The sequence below is a fragment of the Linepithema humile genome, chromosome 2, assembly GCF_040581485.1.
Source record: "Linepithema humile isolate Giens D197 chromosome 2, Lhum_UNIL_v1.0, whole genome shotgun sequence".
Taxonomy (NCBI): Eukaryota; Metazoa; Arthropoda; class Insecta; order Hymenoptera; family Formicidae; genus Linepithema; species Linepithema humile.
Genome location: NC_090129.1, coordinates 30343792 through 30359361, shown reverse-complemented (window position 1 = coordinate 30359361; position 15570 = coordinate 30343792). Strand labels below are relative to the sequence as shown.

Genomic DNA, 15570 nt, shown 5'->3' with positions numbered 1-15570 from the left:
ACGTGCTTTCGAATGTAATTAATTATAGTTGAATTAAATTAACAATGCGCCGGACGTAATTAATACTCTATTGTTCTGTAATCGCTCTGCGTTGTGCTTCATTAATAATTATCGGTTACGTAACCTTTTCAAAGGCATAGCGTTAAGTGCATAATATACGTGTAACTTTACACCAGCTTCAACGAGAGTACTTATACATATACGAGCTAATTTGACCTGATAAAAAAAAATGTTCATCCGGTAAATTCAACGTGGGAAAAGACAGTGCTCTGCACGTTTGTACTAATCAAATTAAAAGATTCATAATTGATCAAGCGAAATTGAAAACGCTGTCGAAATTCAACCAAGGTCCGAATCCCGCGAGATTAGTCGGATTTGTATTAAACCTTGAAAGCGCGTACTTGAAAGCGCGCGGTCCGCAATCATTATACAATTCCACAATAACGTGGTTACCTGCGGTGATACATCCGTAATATTAAATCAACTCCCTGCGGAATTTGAAATCACAGACGTTTGATATTTTCAAATATGCCGGCCGCAATAATACGCGAAATCACGCTTTATAATTACATAAATAAAGTTGAGTGTAAATTCCGCATAATCAAAGGCGAGCCTATCGACAGATCGGTAACATGAACAATTTATTTTACGTATTACCATGTAGTGCAAAACATACTTTTAAAAATAAAATTTATTTACGTTATATCTTGTAAACATGGTTTGTTTACCGCATGTTTTGTTCACACGTGATTGTCGTTTTCAACACGTTATACTTTTTATTTTATTTTTCTTTCTTTAATATAATCAAATTCATTCAACGGCCAAGAATTTTTAATTAATACCAGTGAGAGAAGAAGATCTTTTCATCAATTAAGGTACAATTTAATTTTTAATTAAAGAACAATTATTTTCTTCTATATTTCTTACTTTCAGGCTGCAATTCCAATCTCGCTTAATCTCTTCTCTCTTCGTATGTCCAGAAATTCTCATTTTGCACAAAATTTACAGATCGTAATAAAATTTTTTGCAAACTTTTTAAAACAATAACATTAGAGGAAAGGACTACAATTAGATAGCTAATTTCTATTCTTCTGAAAAAAATGCAGTTTTTATTCCTTCCGTGACGATACACCTGTCAAGAAAAGGAGCGCCGAGAGAAGCTCGACCCTTCGAATCTATGAAAACACGCGACACTCGACACCTCGACGTCCGCAAGAAAAAGGCGGCGTGCGTGTGTAACCGGATGCAGCGCGGTCGCGCAAGTTAATCTCTCGGACTCACCTTGGGACCTGCAAGTCCTGGCGTGCCTGGCGGGCCGACGGGCCCGATCGGCCCTGGCGGACCCTTCTCCCCCGGCGCGCCGACCTCGCCTGGAATCCCCTGTCTGCCCTCGTGCCCAGGAAGACCCTCGGATCCTGGCGGACCGGGTGGTCCCGGCGGCCCGGGTTCACCCGGTTCTCCCTGTTACGTCCCAAGAGCGTTACGTCGTTACGGCTTTTCTCTCCGGCGAGAGCCCTCGACACAAGAGTGTCTCTTGGTACTCGTCGGTTTGTGCCACGGACTGACGGGGGATCGAGATGGAGGAGAGACAGAGAGAGACAGAAAGAGAAAGAGAGAGAGACAGAAAGAGAGAGAGAGCGAGAGAGAGAGAAAAAAAGGGTCAGAGAGAAGGAGAGCCGTATCCACGTGGTGCACGGTCTCCCGGGTGAGTGTGTGAGGGTGACAGAACAGCAAAAAGAAATAGATAGAAGAGCGAAAGAACGAAAGATATATAAATAGAGTAAGAGAGAAAGAGAGAGAAAGAGGCAGACAGTTAGAGAGCTTAGAGAGATAGAGAGGTATATGGATTGGCGGACGCGGGAAAAAGGGAAACACGGGCGAGAAAATTGTGCATGGAAACGAGAGAGAGAGAGAAAGAGAGAGAAAGGCATCTCTCGGCGCGCGCGAAAGTACGGGGGTTGCTTCGCGCGGATTTATAGCTCCGCGATACGGCGGCGAGTAACAACAACGGATGGACTTTTCGCCATATTATCGTTATCGTATTACTGCGCGCAGCTGCTTCGACGATGTAATAAGGCGGATGAAGAGTTTTCGGCGGCGCGAGAGAATTTTTCATTAGGTCTCTCACGCGTAAAGAGATGCCCGGGAGCTCGAACGGGATCCCTCCGTCGGAGAAATACCTCCACGATGGTCTTCAGAATCGTTTCTTTCGTCTATGAACACTTTTATAGCGCTCGTTCGACGTAATGTGGAAAACTTTCCGATGTGCCAGGAGCCATTAAAAGGCGGTATCCGTTGCGCGATCCGAAAGTGAAATCGCGATAAAGCAAGTAATTCCGAGAGGCAATTTCGAAATATTGTTAAACGGACAAGTTTTATCTTTCTTCTGCAATCAATGCACGTTGAGTTAATCAAATGCTCTATTTACATTTATATCCGAGGCAAAATAATTTAATAAAGATTTATGTTTGATAAATTTCATGAAACAGCGAAAAGAAAGACAAATTTTAAATATATCTGCAATTAGTTTTATGTAATAAGCTCTTTTTGAAAATATTTAATTAATTCTCGCGTTCGTAGGCTTCATCGCCATCGGAAAATAATTCAACAGTGAATTCTTCGTCGAGAAAGTTGGACGAAAGCCGCCATATGCTAGAATGTGTCAGTTTTGAAAATCAAATTTCTTGATAATTAAATCACAAATATTTTTCGAATTCCCGTCAAATTAAAATTCCATTAAAATTACCCGAAAACCCCAGAATTTTATTATCGATAATTACACTTGAATTGTTCGATGCGTACGAAAAATATTGCTGTCAGCAGACATATGTGCCGTACGCAGAACGCTATATGTGTGCTCGGGTCAAATATTAATTAGACCCTTCATCAAACGCATTCGGGGAGATGAATGCGGTGTATTCGTCGAAGGCCCGCTATTGAAGCAACATTTTCCGGCGGCGATGAGACACCCCGCACATACGAGCGAGCAATTAATTTCTGTCACGGCCGAGGGACATCAGCGTCGGGCAACCCCGTACATATAAACGCGCGCGGAGAACACGTGTTTATGTGCGTACGCGAGGAACAACGCGAAAGACGATAGGTGTACGGTAATACAACGCGTTGCGACTTGTATTCCGTGCTGCGTGCAGTCGCGACGCATCCCGGCTGAAGGCAAATAATAACGATGGTCTGTCGTTCGTATGCGTACAGCGGGGCAACAAAACACACGCATACCCAGCGCAGGCAGAAACGTACGAGCAACGCATGATTAGAGAAGTCTACGACACGCGGCATGCATGTGCCAGATGTATACATATTTCGAGGGCGCAGGTGCCCCTCGAATGAAAACTCAACCGGAATAGCTCGTTGAGATGCGTTTTCGGAGATATACGCGGCCGTCGCGGGCATTTTGCGCGAGGGCAACATGTTTCACCGTAAAAAAAAAAAAAAAAAAAAACATAGAATAATTTCAGCGCAGCCTATTTTTTAATTTCTCTTTCGCATGCGCCAAAACCAATCAGAGCTTGATTGCACCGAGAGTCATATTTAACTAGTCTCTGAATATTCATAAAAACGCAATACTAGATAGAAAACACTATGATTTCTAAAAATAATATGTTAAATTCTTTAACGTAGAAAAATTCAAAAATTTCTGAGAGAAAACTATTCATATAATAATCATAATAAGGATATATGCTGTAGCATATTTAAAAAAAAAAAAGTATTGTACTAAAAGAATATAATTTTTAATCATTATTAAGCTGTTTAATAATTATTAAGTAATTCGATCAGCGCTTTGCCTCTTTTGTTCACGGCTGAATAAATACTTGAGTTTCAATTTAATTTATCGTTTATCTTCATCTTTGTGTGCACAGAATAAGTGGGTGGAACAAGAGAGAGAGTGTAAAAACGACAAATTCCTCGCACCTACTCTATGTTAATACTTAAACATAATAGGGTTGTCTAACAACGTAATTAACTGCGGTTAGCATCTCATTATCGACTCGATCGTAATTCCACTGTAATGTGGATAGAGAAAGGAAATTTAGCTCATTATGGCTAACCCTACGGTACTCGGGAGCCGCGCTATCGTAATTCATGACCCCTCATTATTTGCGCTACCCTTTTGCATTATCGCTGCCATTGCGGCAGGCATACGCCATTTGTGTATGCTCGTACAAACATATCGTAACACACTGATATCTCCGAAAGTGATGGTGCTTGTAATCACGTATTTTAAAAATTCGCGATATCATTCAAATAGATCGGCTCTTTTTAGCAGCGTCATTTTTAAAATGAAATAAAGATACGCTCACCGGAAAAAAGTGCATGCGATATAATTAAAAACCTGGCGAATTAACAGCAAATCAATACTGTAGAATAAATATGAGAGGTGCTGAGAGCGAAATAAAAATATAATAAAAAACACATCTGTATTGTGCGTCATATGAACGCAAAGGTTGGATTTTATATCGATATTGCGCTATAGCAAAGCGTAATAACTTAATATGAAACATTTGTTATAATTATCGATGCGATTGCAATTCTTTCACAATATCACTAGCAATTTTTTTTTCCTATCTCAAACACTCATCAATTTTGGTGCAATCAGCTGTAATAAATTTTCTAATCCATGTCCTCCACATAATTTGATAGCAGAATTATCGTGAGAATTATGTCACGGCTAACGTTTGAGTGTTCGGGTTCCGGTTGACCAGCGCCCATCGGCGGAATCAGCAGTTACTCATTCATTCCCGACAGCTACATCAATACACCATCATCGTGCGATCATGCGATTGCGATACGATCGCAGGCGAATTCTACGGATACACCTACGCACATAAATCGCCCGCGCATTCATCCTGCGGGTAAACACATACGCGCGCAAGGGGCGGGTATACACATTGCACTATATGCCACAGAAAATAGGATAGACTGCAGATGGCTGGCAAAGTAGTATCATGCAACGCACGCACGCGCCCGGTGTTGTAGGGACGCGTGCGATTTCGCATCGGCATGCGGGACGGGTGCGGGGCGGGGTCGTGCATTTTTTACTCACGCCTTATGTGCGCCGGCATCGCGCGCGGCCGTCGCATTTTTTTTTTCCCTCCCTCGCGCACGTTCCCGTTGGGATTTTTTCGCGGCTACGCGACCACGTAATCCGCGCTTCTCGCGCGAAATTCCCTCTCGCAGAGGCCTTCGTGAATTTTGTATTTTCCAGTCATACATATTTTTTTAGTATTGACACCTTGTACGTGTGTTACGATGAATGCAAAATTCAAGCACCGTGAAGATTTATTCAAAAAATCTTGATACGCTTTCGAACGTTTTTATTTTTGCCGCGATATAAAAAATTCAAGCAAAATTCGAGTCTAAATTTTTTTATGTTTGTTATTTCAAACATTGCCGCCGTGAATATATTATTAGAATAAAAATTCGCGACTCGATATTATCACAAAGATTTATCATGAATACCGCGGACCGAATTTTCAGTACATTTACATTGCAAAAATATCACGCAATATTTAAAATTCAAGTTTACAAAATTTAGACGCGAATTTTCTTTCATCTCAAAATTGAAGTTAAAAATTCCTTCACTGCAACATCCGTCTACAAACTTAACTCTGAAAATTTCCACATCGTGGAACTGTAATTTTAGAAACCATCGGGCTTCAGAATTTGATAAGGTGACGTCTTTCAAACGACGAGGCGATACTCTTTGAAATCCAAACGGCGCTTGACTCCGTGGATGCCGTGCCGAGTCAAAGCGCCAGCACGGAACGGATGTACGAAACGTGCGCGAGGTGAGGAACCGGTTCCATCTTACACTCTGAAAGAGTATAGGGTATCGCGTGCTGCTGGCACTCCGACGTCTCCGATCTTTCGAGGAATACGAATTCGACACCGACAAGCGGCAACAGCAAGCCAAGAGGTTGTATTTGCTTTACGCGAGGGGGATTTGCATTCGCCCGAGCAGATACCGCGAGAGACGGCGATCTTTTCCCGCGGCTTTCCGGGCGGTCTGCTTTCACGGTGTCGGGACAATCGTTGCTGAAGATGGCATACGCGCGCGGTAACGCGGTACACGACCCCGATACACAGAAAGAGAGAAAGAGAGAGGAAAATGGCGAAAGAACGGAAGAGATATCGAACCGTAAAGTAAAAGGGTGTGTTATAGGGTCTGGCGAATCTCACGAATGTCGATACGGCGTGAGCACGGCGGGGTTGATTCGACACGATCGCTGTGTGTTCTTCCCGAGTACGTGGTACAACAAGCTCGTAGCTCTCTCTCCTACCGCCGTGCTCTCGCCGCGTTCGTTTCGCGTCGAGTGAACGGTGCTCGGTGTGGTGCCGCGTCGAAATACGAACGATAAAAGAAACTGCTACGCGGTTAAAGGGACGAGCGCGGCGCGCGCTCGACTCCGTCGCCCGACCGATAAATAAACGTCCCCGGACTCCGGGTTGTCGCGGCGAGAAATAAGTTCGCAATCTCGGAGAAAGGGGGAATTAAATCGCCCTGGGATTCCGCCGAGGTGAGAAAACTTTTGCGACTTCTTTGCCGCACAAGACACTTCGTTTCAGCGGCGCGTTTTCTACTTTCGCCAACAGATTTAGGATGCCTTGAGATATGTATAAATGCTCGGAAATGTATCAATGAGTGAAACATTAGTTACAAAAATATTCGAGATAATTTGCGGTATTCTTTTCTTTTGTGATTTAACGCGTAGCGAAATATATCTCAAAAATAATAAATACTTTCAGTGAACGTACAACACTTGCGGAAATATCTTGAATAACGATAGCGTGAGATTGATAATATAAATGCTATAAAAAGATTTGAAAAATTTATTTTATTTTCCGCAAGCCGATCGTTTCATTTCGTCGTGTTCGTTGATGTGTCGCGAAATTTTCGAACCGAGCACCAATCCTCGAGGAGTCGACGATAGAGGAAGGAAATAGGGGCTCCCGAAGAGCAGGCGCACTTACTTTCAGTGGTATGATGTTCTGCGCTGAGATATTAACCCCTTTCTCCTGAAGTTCCTAAAAGTAGGTCAACACTACGGGTAAAAAACCAAATCGCTACAAGACAAAAACAGAGTTTATGGGTAGAGTCTTTTTCAGTTTCGGGCGGGAAGCGTTTCGGGGGCGGGCTTTTTTTTTCCGGGACAGGGGAGAGGGTGGGTTCTCGTATCTCACTGCTCTTCCGAATCCAAGGCATGCCCAGAGATATACCTAAATACTGTAACTTAAAGTAAACACCATTACCAACCAAAAACCAAAGTGAGAAAGCGCGTCATCGATGACCGTTCGTTCTTAATTCATTTGTCATTCGATCTCTTTAATTTAATTTATCGTTCGATCACAATTGTCTGATGCACAATTATGTGTCGGTAAAATTGCGATACGTAAAGAAGAACCCGATCGGGCATCGACATCGCGCTTCGCTTCGTATAAACCAACGAGAGAACGCTACACCGAAAGCACCGCACGAGGCAACGACTAGCTAGAGAACGACTGGGACGAAATCCGGCCTGTCGCGCATCCCGGGGATGTACGCGACGACGCGCGGATTCCCGCACGCGGGGGGGAGGGGGGGCTACAAAACTGACAGACAGGTGGTGTACAACAGGGGGGAGGCGGATAGTGGCGGGCGGGGAATGAAAAGAAGAAGAGAAGAAGCGACGACGACGATGGTAAATGACGATGGCGACGATAAGGAGCGACGACGGGAAACAGAGGGGAGGAGTGTGTGGAGGACGTCCGTCCGGATCGCGACACTGTGAAGTGTGTCGCGCCTTCCGAGGAGGAGGAGGCCGGTTTACCTTGAGGGCGACGATTTCCGCGTAGCCAAGCGTCCCGCCGCGGAGCGTCGTCACCGACCTCTTTAACCCCAATCCCTGTGCATTGACCCGTAGGCGAAAAAGGCAAGATATATTTATTTACTCTCGTGCTTACGATGTCGTGTGGCTGTGGCTGGCTCGGTCGATGCGTCGAGCGCGGAATGGAGATCGCGTGAAATTCCTTCTCCGGAGTCCGTGCGCGCGCGTGAGAAACCGACGCGTTTCTCGCAACTCGTCCAGATCGGCGAAGGCGATTTCACCTTCGTTTTTACGATCGCCGTCAGCATTTTGACGGATCGTTCGGTGCTCGCTGTCTGTCATTCGACGTGCGAAGCGTCGTAGACGAACTTCGCAACAGCTGGCGCAAATCTTCTCCGCGGAGGATGATTTCCACCTCGCCGTTACTTTCACTCAACCCGTAAAGTTTCTTTTTTTTTCATATAGTTTCTCTCAATTATTAATATTACTGGCTACTTTTGTTTCCAAGAAATTAAAACATTTCAAACAGTTCGAATACCAAACAAATTTTGTAATTTCCAATTATTTACGATTTTTGTACGTCACAAATAACCGAGACGATTTTCGCTCATCGATCGTCTCTGAATTCCGTCGCACACGGACTCCGTGCGTGCATGATCTGCTCGTCGGTGCGCAGCGAGCGCATCGATCGGATGCGCTTGTTGCGCTTGGATCGAGAACGCAGAGCTTCAGTGATTTCGGTCTAGACACAAACAGTATGCATATTCATGTGCACGGGCGGATACGTCCTGCACGCGTCGGCGTTCCTCAATAGAATCGCCGTTTGGTTTCCAGGACGAAGACAGCTGGGTTCTCGAGCCAATGACGAGGCGACAGGAGGAAGTGTCCTCTTATCGTCCAGCTTCGGGAAAGAAATAGCGCGCGATCGACGTGTGCAAGTGCGCTCGAGCGGAATGAAGCGTTCGTTCTCGTCCTCAATAACGACGTTACATAAAACTGGATTCTCGCAGCGCGGAGCAGGATCGCTAGCGCGAAATGTTATTTCAAGCACTTGACGATTTTACAAATTTCGCCTTTGCGAGTCGAAATTTAATTATCGCGAATAAACGCGGAGGCGAATTAGATCGTCCAGGATTATATAATTTCCCGAAGGATTTGTACATAAGAAGCCCTCCCCTTTGACCCGAATCGCGCCGAGAGGAGCTTTCTGCGCGTGACATTAATTTCCTCGCCCCCGATATTTGAAATTCTTCCGGGTTGAAATCTCGAAATCCGTGTAATTTATTCGATTAATCGCCGGTCCTTTGATGCTTGACGGCGATCGAGAAGGCGTTAATAACGTTCCCGCTCGAGTGCACTTTTACCACGTAAAGTGGGATTTGCAGCTTTACGCGCGCGCGCGCGCGCGATGAAAATATCGTTCCACTCTCCTGCCGCCGCGCTCTCCTCTTCTCGCCGTCCTTCAGAATTTATCCCCGTATTCTTCTCGCCTCTCCACTCCGCGCGTCCAACGCGCTTTCGTAGTACACACGGAGCTTTACGAGATTGCTGTCTGAAGGGCGACGACGACGGAGGTACAAGGGTGAGAAATGAGAGAGCGCGGCACGCATTTTCGCGTTACGAGTGCGCCGACGGATATTGCTTTACTCCCGCCAAGATAGCGTGGCTTAGATACCTTCACTGCGGACAAGACGTCAAATCCGGGGCTGCCCAGCTCACCCTTCTGCCCTTTGTCGCCGGGTCGGCCCTGCGAACAAAAGAGATGATGTGTATTACATACAGTAATAACGACGACACGATGAACAGAACAAGCGCGCCGCTTCTTTGTAAACGTAAACGTCTCTCACGATTTGTATTAACTTTAATTCGTATGTCAATTACGAAACTCGGAAACACAGATAAAAATTTTCTCGTATTCTTAAATATAATTCCTTATTTTATGGTGATTTTAGTGATTCCTAAATCAGTTAAATGTAAGATTTTAACGAGGGAAGATTTCACCTGCAATTTCGTACTATCGCGTAAAACGATGATGTAGAGTTCAAAAAGTTTAGAAAATTCCACTAATTTTCTACTATTAAAGTAAATGAGATCTTCTTTCCAACAATTTTCCATTTCTAAAGTCTACAGAAAAGTTAGATACATGTAAATGTTCATATTTTCACCATTATAGTTATTTTTAATAATATGCATGATTAATTCTTAATTATTCTCGTGTGTAATATAATTACTATAATTATAACAATGTTAACTCAATAGATATGAACATTCAATACAATTTATGTATTCGAAAATAATTTCAATTACATTTTCCGTTGTTTTCATAACAAATATTAAAAAATGAGCACAAATAAAATTATTAGATAAATCAGAATACAGAACAAGAGGAGAATTAGAAAGATAGCGCGTTTAAATTGAATCGCATATTTTTTACTGCAATAGAATATTACGCTTAAGTCAGATTTGAATCTATAATTGCCGCACTCGAGAAAATCCTGAGACAGAAAAGCTGAATCATTCCTATTTCGCTATAAGCGGTTTATTCAGATTTACCTCTTCCACTGTATTAATGTACGAAGAATATATTGTTGTATGTGTAGAATACCGTCTGACAATATTTTTTGATAAAGAGAACGCAAGCCCGCGTAAAACTTCATTTCGCAAAAATTGTGAGTACACACACGTAGATCGGTCCGATTACGATTCTCAGTGAGGGTTAAAATTGCGGTCTAAATATTTCGTGAAAACGCGATCGTGAATTTCAAAGGAGATAAAGCGTGTGTTTGTGAGGAATCTTGCCGCCTCCCTTTCGTCCCTTTCTCACTCCGCCCGAGTGGCGTAGAGTAAACTCCGCGATCCCGAGGCAAATTGCGAAGCTTCCGCTGTAACTTGCGCTGCGACTATTTGCACGAAATCCGATATAAACGCCAGATTCGTTATTCGAATCTCGGAAACAGCGACCGACCGACCGTTTCTGTGTCCGGGCGTCGGTCGCCGGCGACTGTGTACACACTCGTTTGCCGCACTCGTTTAAAGAAAACGCCGGTCGGGGCAAAGAGAGGAGCACGGTGGAAGGAGTCGATCGTTCGGGTCCTTTTCTTCCCGACCATCGACAGAACAAATATCTCGCGATATTTGCAATGCACTTATTGCTCTTCTCCAACCCGCCCTCCCCGCCCTCATCCATCTCTCTCTTTTTCACCGTTCCTGCCTTTCCCTCGCGCCACGTTCTCTTCCTCTTGGACACATTCTCCCGCTATCTGTTTGCTCTGTCGTTTGTGCCTTACCGCCACCGAGACCTCGTCCTATCACGCAATACATTTTCATGTATATTCTCCTCGGTCTGTCAGACACTTAAGCATACAGGGTGTCTACGAACGAACTATCGCTATTCTGTGAATATTTTTCTCGACACAAAATCGATAAGTTTGCCGTGAAGATTTTATTGGACATCGGTATATCTCTCTCATATTTCACGTATAAATATGATATATATTTTTAAACGCAATGTACCTCGTTACGCATTTCGAATTACTCGCTACAATTGCTACAATTGAATTAAAATTCATTTGAAACGGAGCAAGAGACAATATTTCATTATCTAGTTGCTTGCATCTCAAAAGCACTTATTAACGTGTCGTCAAGCTTCTTAATTAATCACGTAACGTCTGTAGTTGGGAGAAAATAGCAGTAATTCTGCGACATCCTGTGCATCGAACGCATATACGCGACACGCCGTCGTATACCGGCGTGTATCGTACGTGTATATATATGTACATAGACAGAGGCTGTTCTACCGTAAGGCAAACTAGACGGCCACAAAGGACCACCAACGCGTATGCAAGGGCCTGTCATGCAAAAAGACTTTGCGTGTTGACGAGGACTTGGTATAATCGAGAGTCACGCATGTGCTAGGACCTACGTCGCTTAATCACGGAGCTTCGCGCAAGGATCCTCCCATTTATGCTAGGGCGAATCACAAGCGAATAGATCGCGCAACTTGGATCATAATATGTCGTATGTGAATTCGCGTATTCGCGACGATAGTTCTCGTCATATAGGTATATTTGCGAGTACATACAGAGATTCGTCATTTGCGAGAACTTGGAAAGCGCAACCGACGTCTCGCTCGAGCAGTCGTCTTTGCATGCGTAATAACTAAACACGTCAGAGACAATAATAAGAACGAGACAGTGAATGAGAAATACGGAATATGATATCCGAACTCGTGTCGCTTCGATATTCGTATCCTACGTGTTTGCGCGATCCGCGTCCGCTTCCTCGAACAGACATCTCTTCGCCATTATCCATGTATGACTATTATAATTTATGGATGATAAGCAAAATGAAACGGTGACGACGATGTGGCGCGATGTGTCTGCGACTTCGTATCCGTCGTCCCGACATCGATATACGACGATCGCGACAGCCCGTTCCGCGAGAAAAGAGGATAGCGCGTAATAGCGGGGCAGTTGATGAATAGGTCCGAGCGATGAATCGGACCGGAGTTAAAAGACCGCGTCCCGGAGAAAATATAGCGATTGAGCGCGGACGAGTAACCGCTTCCAGACGAACAGCGGAGTTAATAGAGTAAGTGAGTGCAAGTGAGCGAGCAAATCTTCAATTTAAAATCCGATTCGTCTTCCGATCCGATTCGACCGCCGCTATTACAACCGCGACCAAGTGCGCGGAGTTGTCTTAATAAATCGTGATAAATCGAGCTGCTGAGAGTGCTCGCAAATTAAAGGATACAATAAATTCTTATACTAAATTCTAATAAATTTTTCTCCCATTTCACCGAAAAGCCACCCTTTTTTATTTGCGAACGCCGCAGGTAACTCACTACGATTCATTAACCCGCGATGTGATTTACTGCAATATTAGCGCAATAGCGTCGATTTCATAAAATTCTTTTTACAACGACGTTCTTTTGCTACGTAATATATTCATAGATGTGGAATTAGCTTCACTTAATTTACTCGGGAATCTTTTTCATTAACAAGTCTGTGTAAAGTTTTTCTGTAATTAAAAAGATCAATGTTTGCAAGATCGCAGGCCACGTTGCAAATTTAATACACTTTAATTTCGATTGATGTGTTGATTGATGATACGTATCGTGAATATTGAAGCACTATAAAGGGTACTCGATTCAATCAATTTACGCACTATCAAAATAATGATTTTCTCGACTAGTTGCGTTTTTTTGCAGGGATCTGTGTAAATACTTTTTAGATACAAATAAAACATCTGCGTTGAATACCCATAACATTTCATTTGATTTCCAACTTCGATACGTTTTCACTCACATGGCCTGCGTTTGAACCGCGCACGTCAAAAACCGAGCTCGATAGCGTACCGTGGGATACGATACCGACTGAATCGCCCCTATGATTGATCATCCTACATTTTTGCGGCTAATTCGTAGAGCATATGTCAGCTGTTGCAAACAAAAGGGGAGCAAAAAAAAAGTGACAAGACGAAACAAGTTTTCGGGTCGATTAATACTTCACTGTGTTTCCGGTTCTTGTGTTCAAATTTGTGTGATCGAGTCGTATACTCGAAATATCAACTAAATAACTTATTCTGATTTCTACCAAAATCCGAGAAGTAGACTGGAAAAGTTTCGCTCTTTCGGGAACAGCTGCCTTTGACGGAAACTCGATACCAAGATTTCTCTCTCTCTCTCTCTCTCTTTCTTTCTCTCTCTTTTATCTCATTATCTTTACATCTGTCATTTCAATGTACGCTTTTGAATCTTGATCATCATTTCCGAAGCGATTCACGTCACCCGTGACACGTGACTGTATTTCAGAAAAGCGCCTGTTTAATTAAAACCGAACGAACTGATATGCGATTTAAATAAATTCCCGACTCGGTAACTGAGAATAATGTAACAGGCAGATGCTCCCGAAATGTCTTGCGCGACCTCGTTTCACATTTGTGCAATTAGGGCAGAAGAAAATTGAGATAATGCATATAATTTTGTACGTATCAATTGAAATATGTAAGCGAACGGCCGATATTGACAGTTCGATCAAATAAAGAATTTAAGAGATATCTCGCATTTATCGCCAGGCTGGCTGTTTTAGAAATTCCAATTTTTGTTTTCGCACCGATCGACTTTGCGAAATAAAAATTTCACGAATCAACAACAGCGGCCGACGTATTCGGCCACAATAAAACCTAAAATTAAATTTATTATGATGACACCTCGCGTAAGCATAAATTTCGGCGAAACAGGTTTTCTCGCCGCTGTGCGCGCGGAGATACATTATAATTAAATTCCCTCACGCCCATAAGCATTATACTATTAAATAACGTCATTCATAATGTTAAACGCTGCGAATAAAATATCTTGTCTCGCGTTTTTACGACGCGATTAATTTCCCTCGTGGGCGTCGCGGCGGATTGAGAAAAAAAATGTAAATTATGTAGCGAACTTACCGGATCACCTTTGGGTCCGTCCAAGCCGATGGGTCCCTGAAAGAACACCGGCCAGTCAGTGCTACTCGTCGCTCTCAGGCGTCCGTAACGACGAACGAAGAAAAGTGAAAAATTGCGTGCGGGCTGAGCGCGCCCTTGGAAATATCATTCCTTGTGTATGTAACATGTAATAAACACGGGCGAGCGCGACAAACCAGAATTCGTGATGAGTTCGTTATGCTTCCAGGTACGATAAAAGTGCATTCGCATGATCCTCCCGATGTACGCTTGCTCGCAACTGAGAATCGCGAGGAAGCGCTGATAGAAACTTTATTTCGGCACACGGTGAATTTTTCATTTCGCGCAGCTTCGATATTGACGGGGCAACTTTCATATTTGATGGCCAGGTCATTCCAAAATTGACAACTCGTCGTCGTGCCATTTTATTGAGAATTTCTTTGAATATCGTTGTTGCAGTTGTTAACCAAATTCGACAGCCAAATGTCGGCTATTTTACATTTCGCATCCAATTACTTTTGTAATTACATAAATCTAAATTAAAAAAGACAGCATTTTTCCAATTTCGCAAGACAGCGTTCAATCCAATTTTCTACGATGTAATCCAAATTGTATTAAACAAATTTTTTCTTTCATTGTTATTCGGGATATTAAATTTTATGAAAAAATTTTGTAAAAAAAGTTGCTTACGCGAGATTTTATTTGGCAATTAAAACTGCCTCGGAATGATAACGTGACACTTTTAAGTAAATCAATGCTGGTAGGTGATTCAAGATTGCAAACAATTAAAATGGGAAGTATACGCGACAAGTGGAGAATGCAATTAATCCGTTTGCAAACGTATACAGCTGCACCGTCAGTCATCGAAGCGATGCGCGATGCATCGCGCAGTTGGAAGTGAAAATGCTAGAGTTCGATTTCGCGCTTCGATCCGCGCGTATCGATCGCGCTTGGTATACAGCAAAAAAAAAAAGTTAACAAGTGAACAGCTGTATCAAGAGTCAGAAGAAGAGTCCACATCGAGAGATAGCACGCGGATGAAGCAGGTCAAATGAGCAAAAATCGCACATCAGCGGCTACGTGATACGTAATTAATAGCACTTGATGACTGTTATGTTCGATGTGGTGAGAGTTGTTGTGTTCAAGTACATGACAGTGAGAAAGATATGACAGACAAGTAGAAGAAATGCGTGAGGATGTGAGACAAACAGCATACGTAGTAAGATAGAAGCGAGAGAAGGAGTGGAAAGAAAATAAAAAATAATATACCGGAAAACCGTTCTTGCCCGGCGTCCCGGCCACACCC

General features: G+C 43.3%; 1 protein-coding gene across 13 annotated transcripts in view; it reads right to left on the bottom strand.

Annotated features, from left to right (window-relative positions):
• The window catches only part of LOC105671696 (collagen alpha chain CG42342-like), a 134769-nt gene that overhangs the window by 29962 nt on the left and 89237 nt on the right, over window positions 1-15570 (bottom strand). For 10 of the 13 annotated variants that reach the window (XM_067350087.1, XM_067350093.1, XM_067350088.1 and 7 more), the window contains exons 3-7: window positions 15534-15569; window positions 14268-14303; window positions 9500-9570; window positions 7827-7914; window positions 1282-1461 (exon numbers count right to left, since the gene is read on the bottom strand). In XM_067350087.1, coding sequence (XP_067206188.1) covers window positions 1282-1461; window positions 7827-7914; window positions 9500-9570; window positions 14268-14303; window positions 15534-15569 — 411 coding nt within the window. Of the gene's footprint in view, window positions 1-1281; window positions 1462-6990; window positions 7045-7826; window positions 7915-9498; window positions 9571-14267; window positions 14304-15533; window position 15570 lie in introns of all 13 variants that reach the window. The other 3 variants (XM_012366065.2, XM_067350085.1, XM_067350089.1) reach the window with 3 other exon arrangements.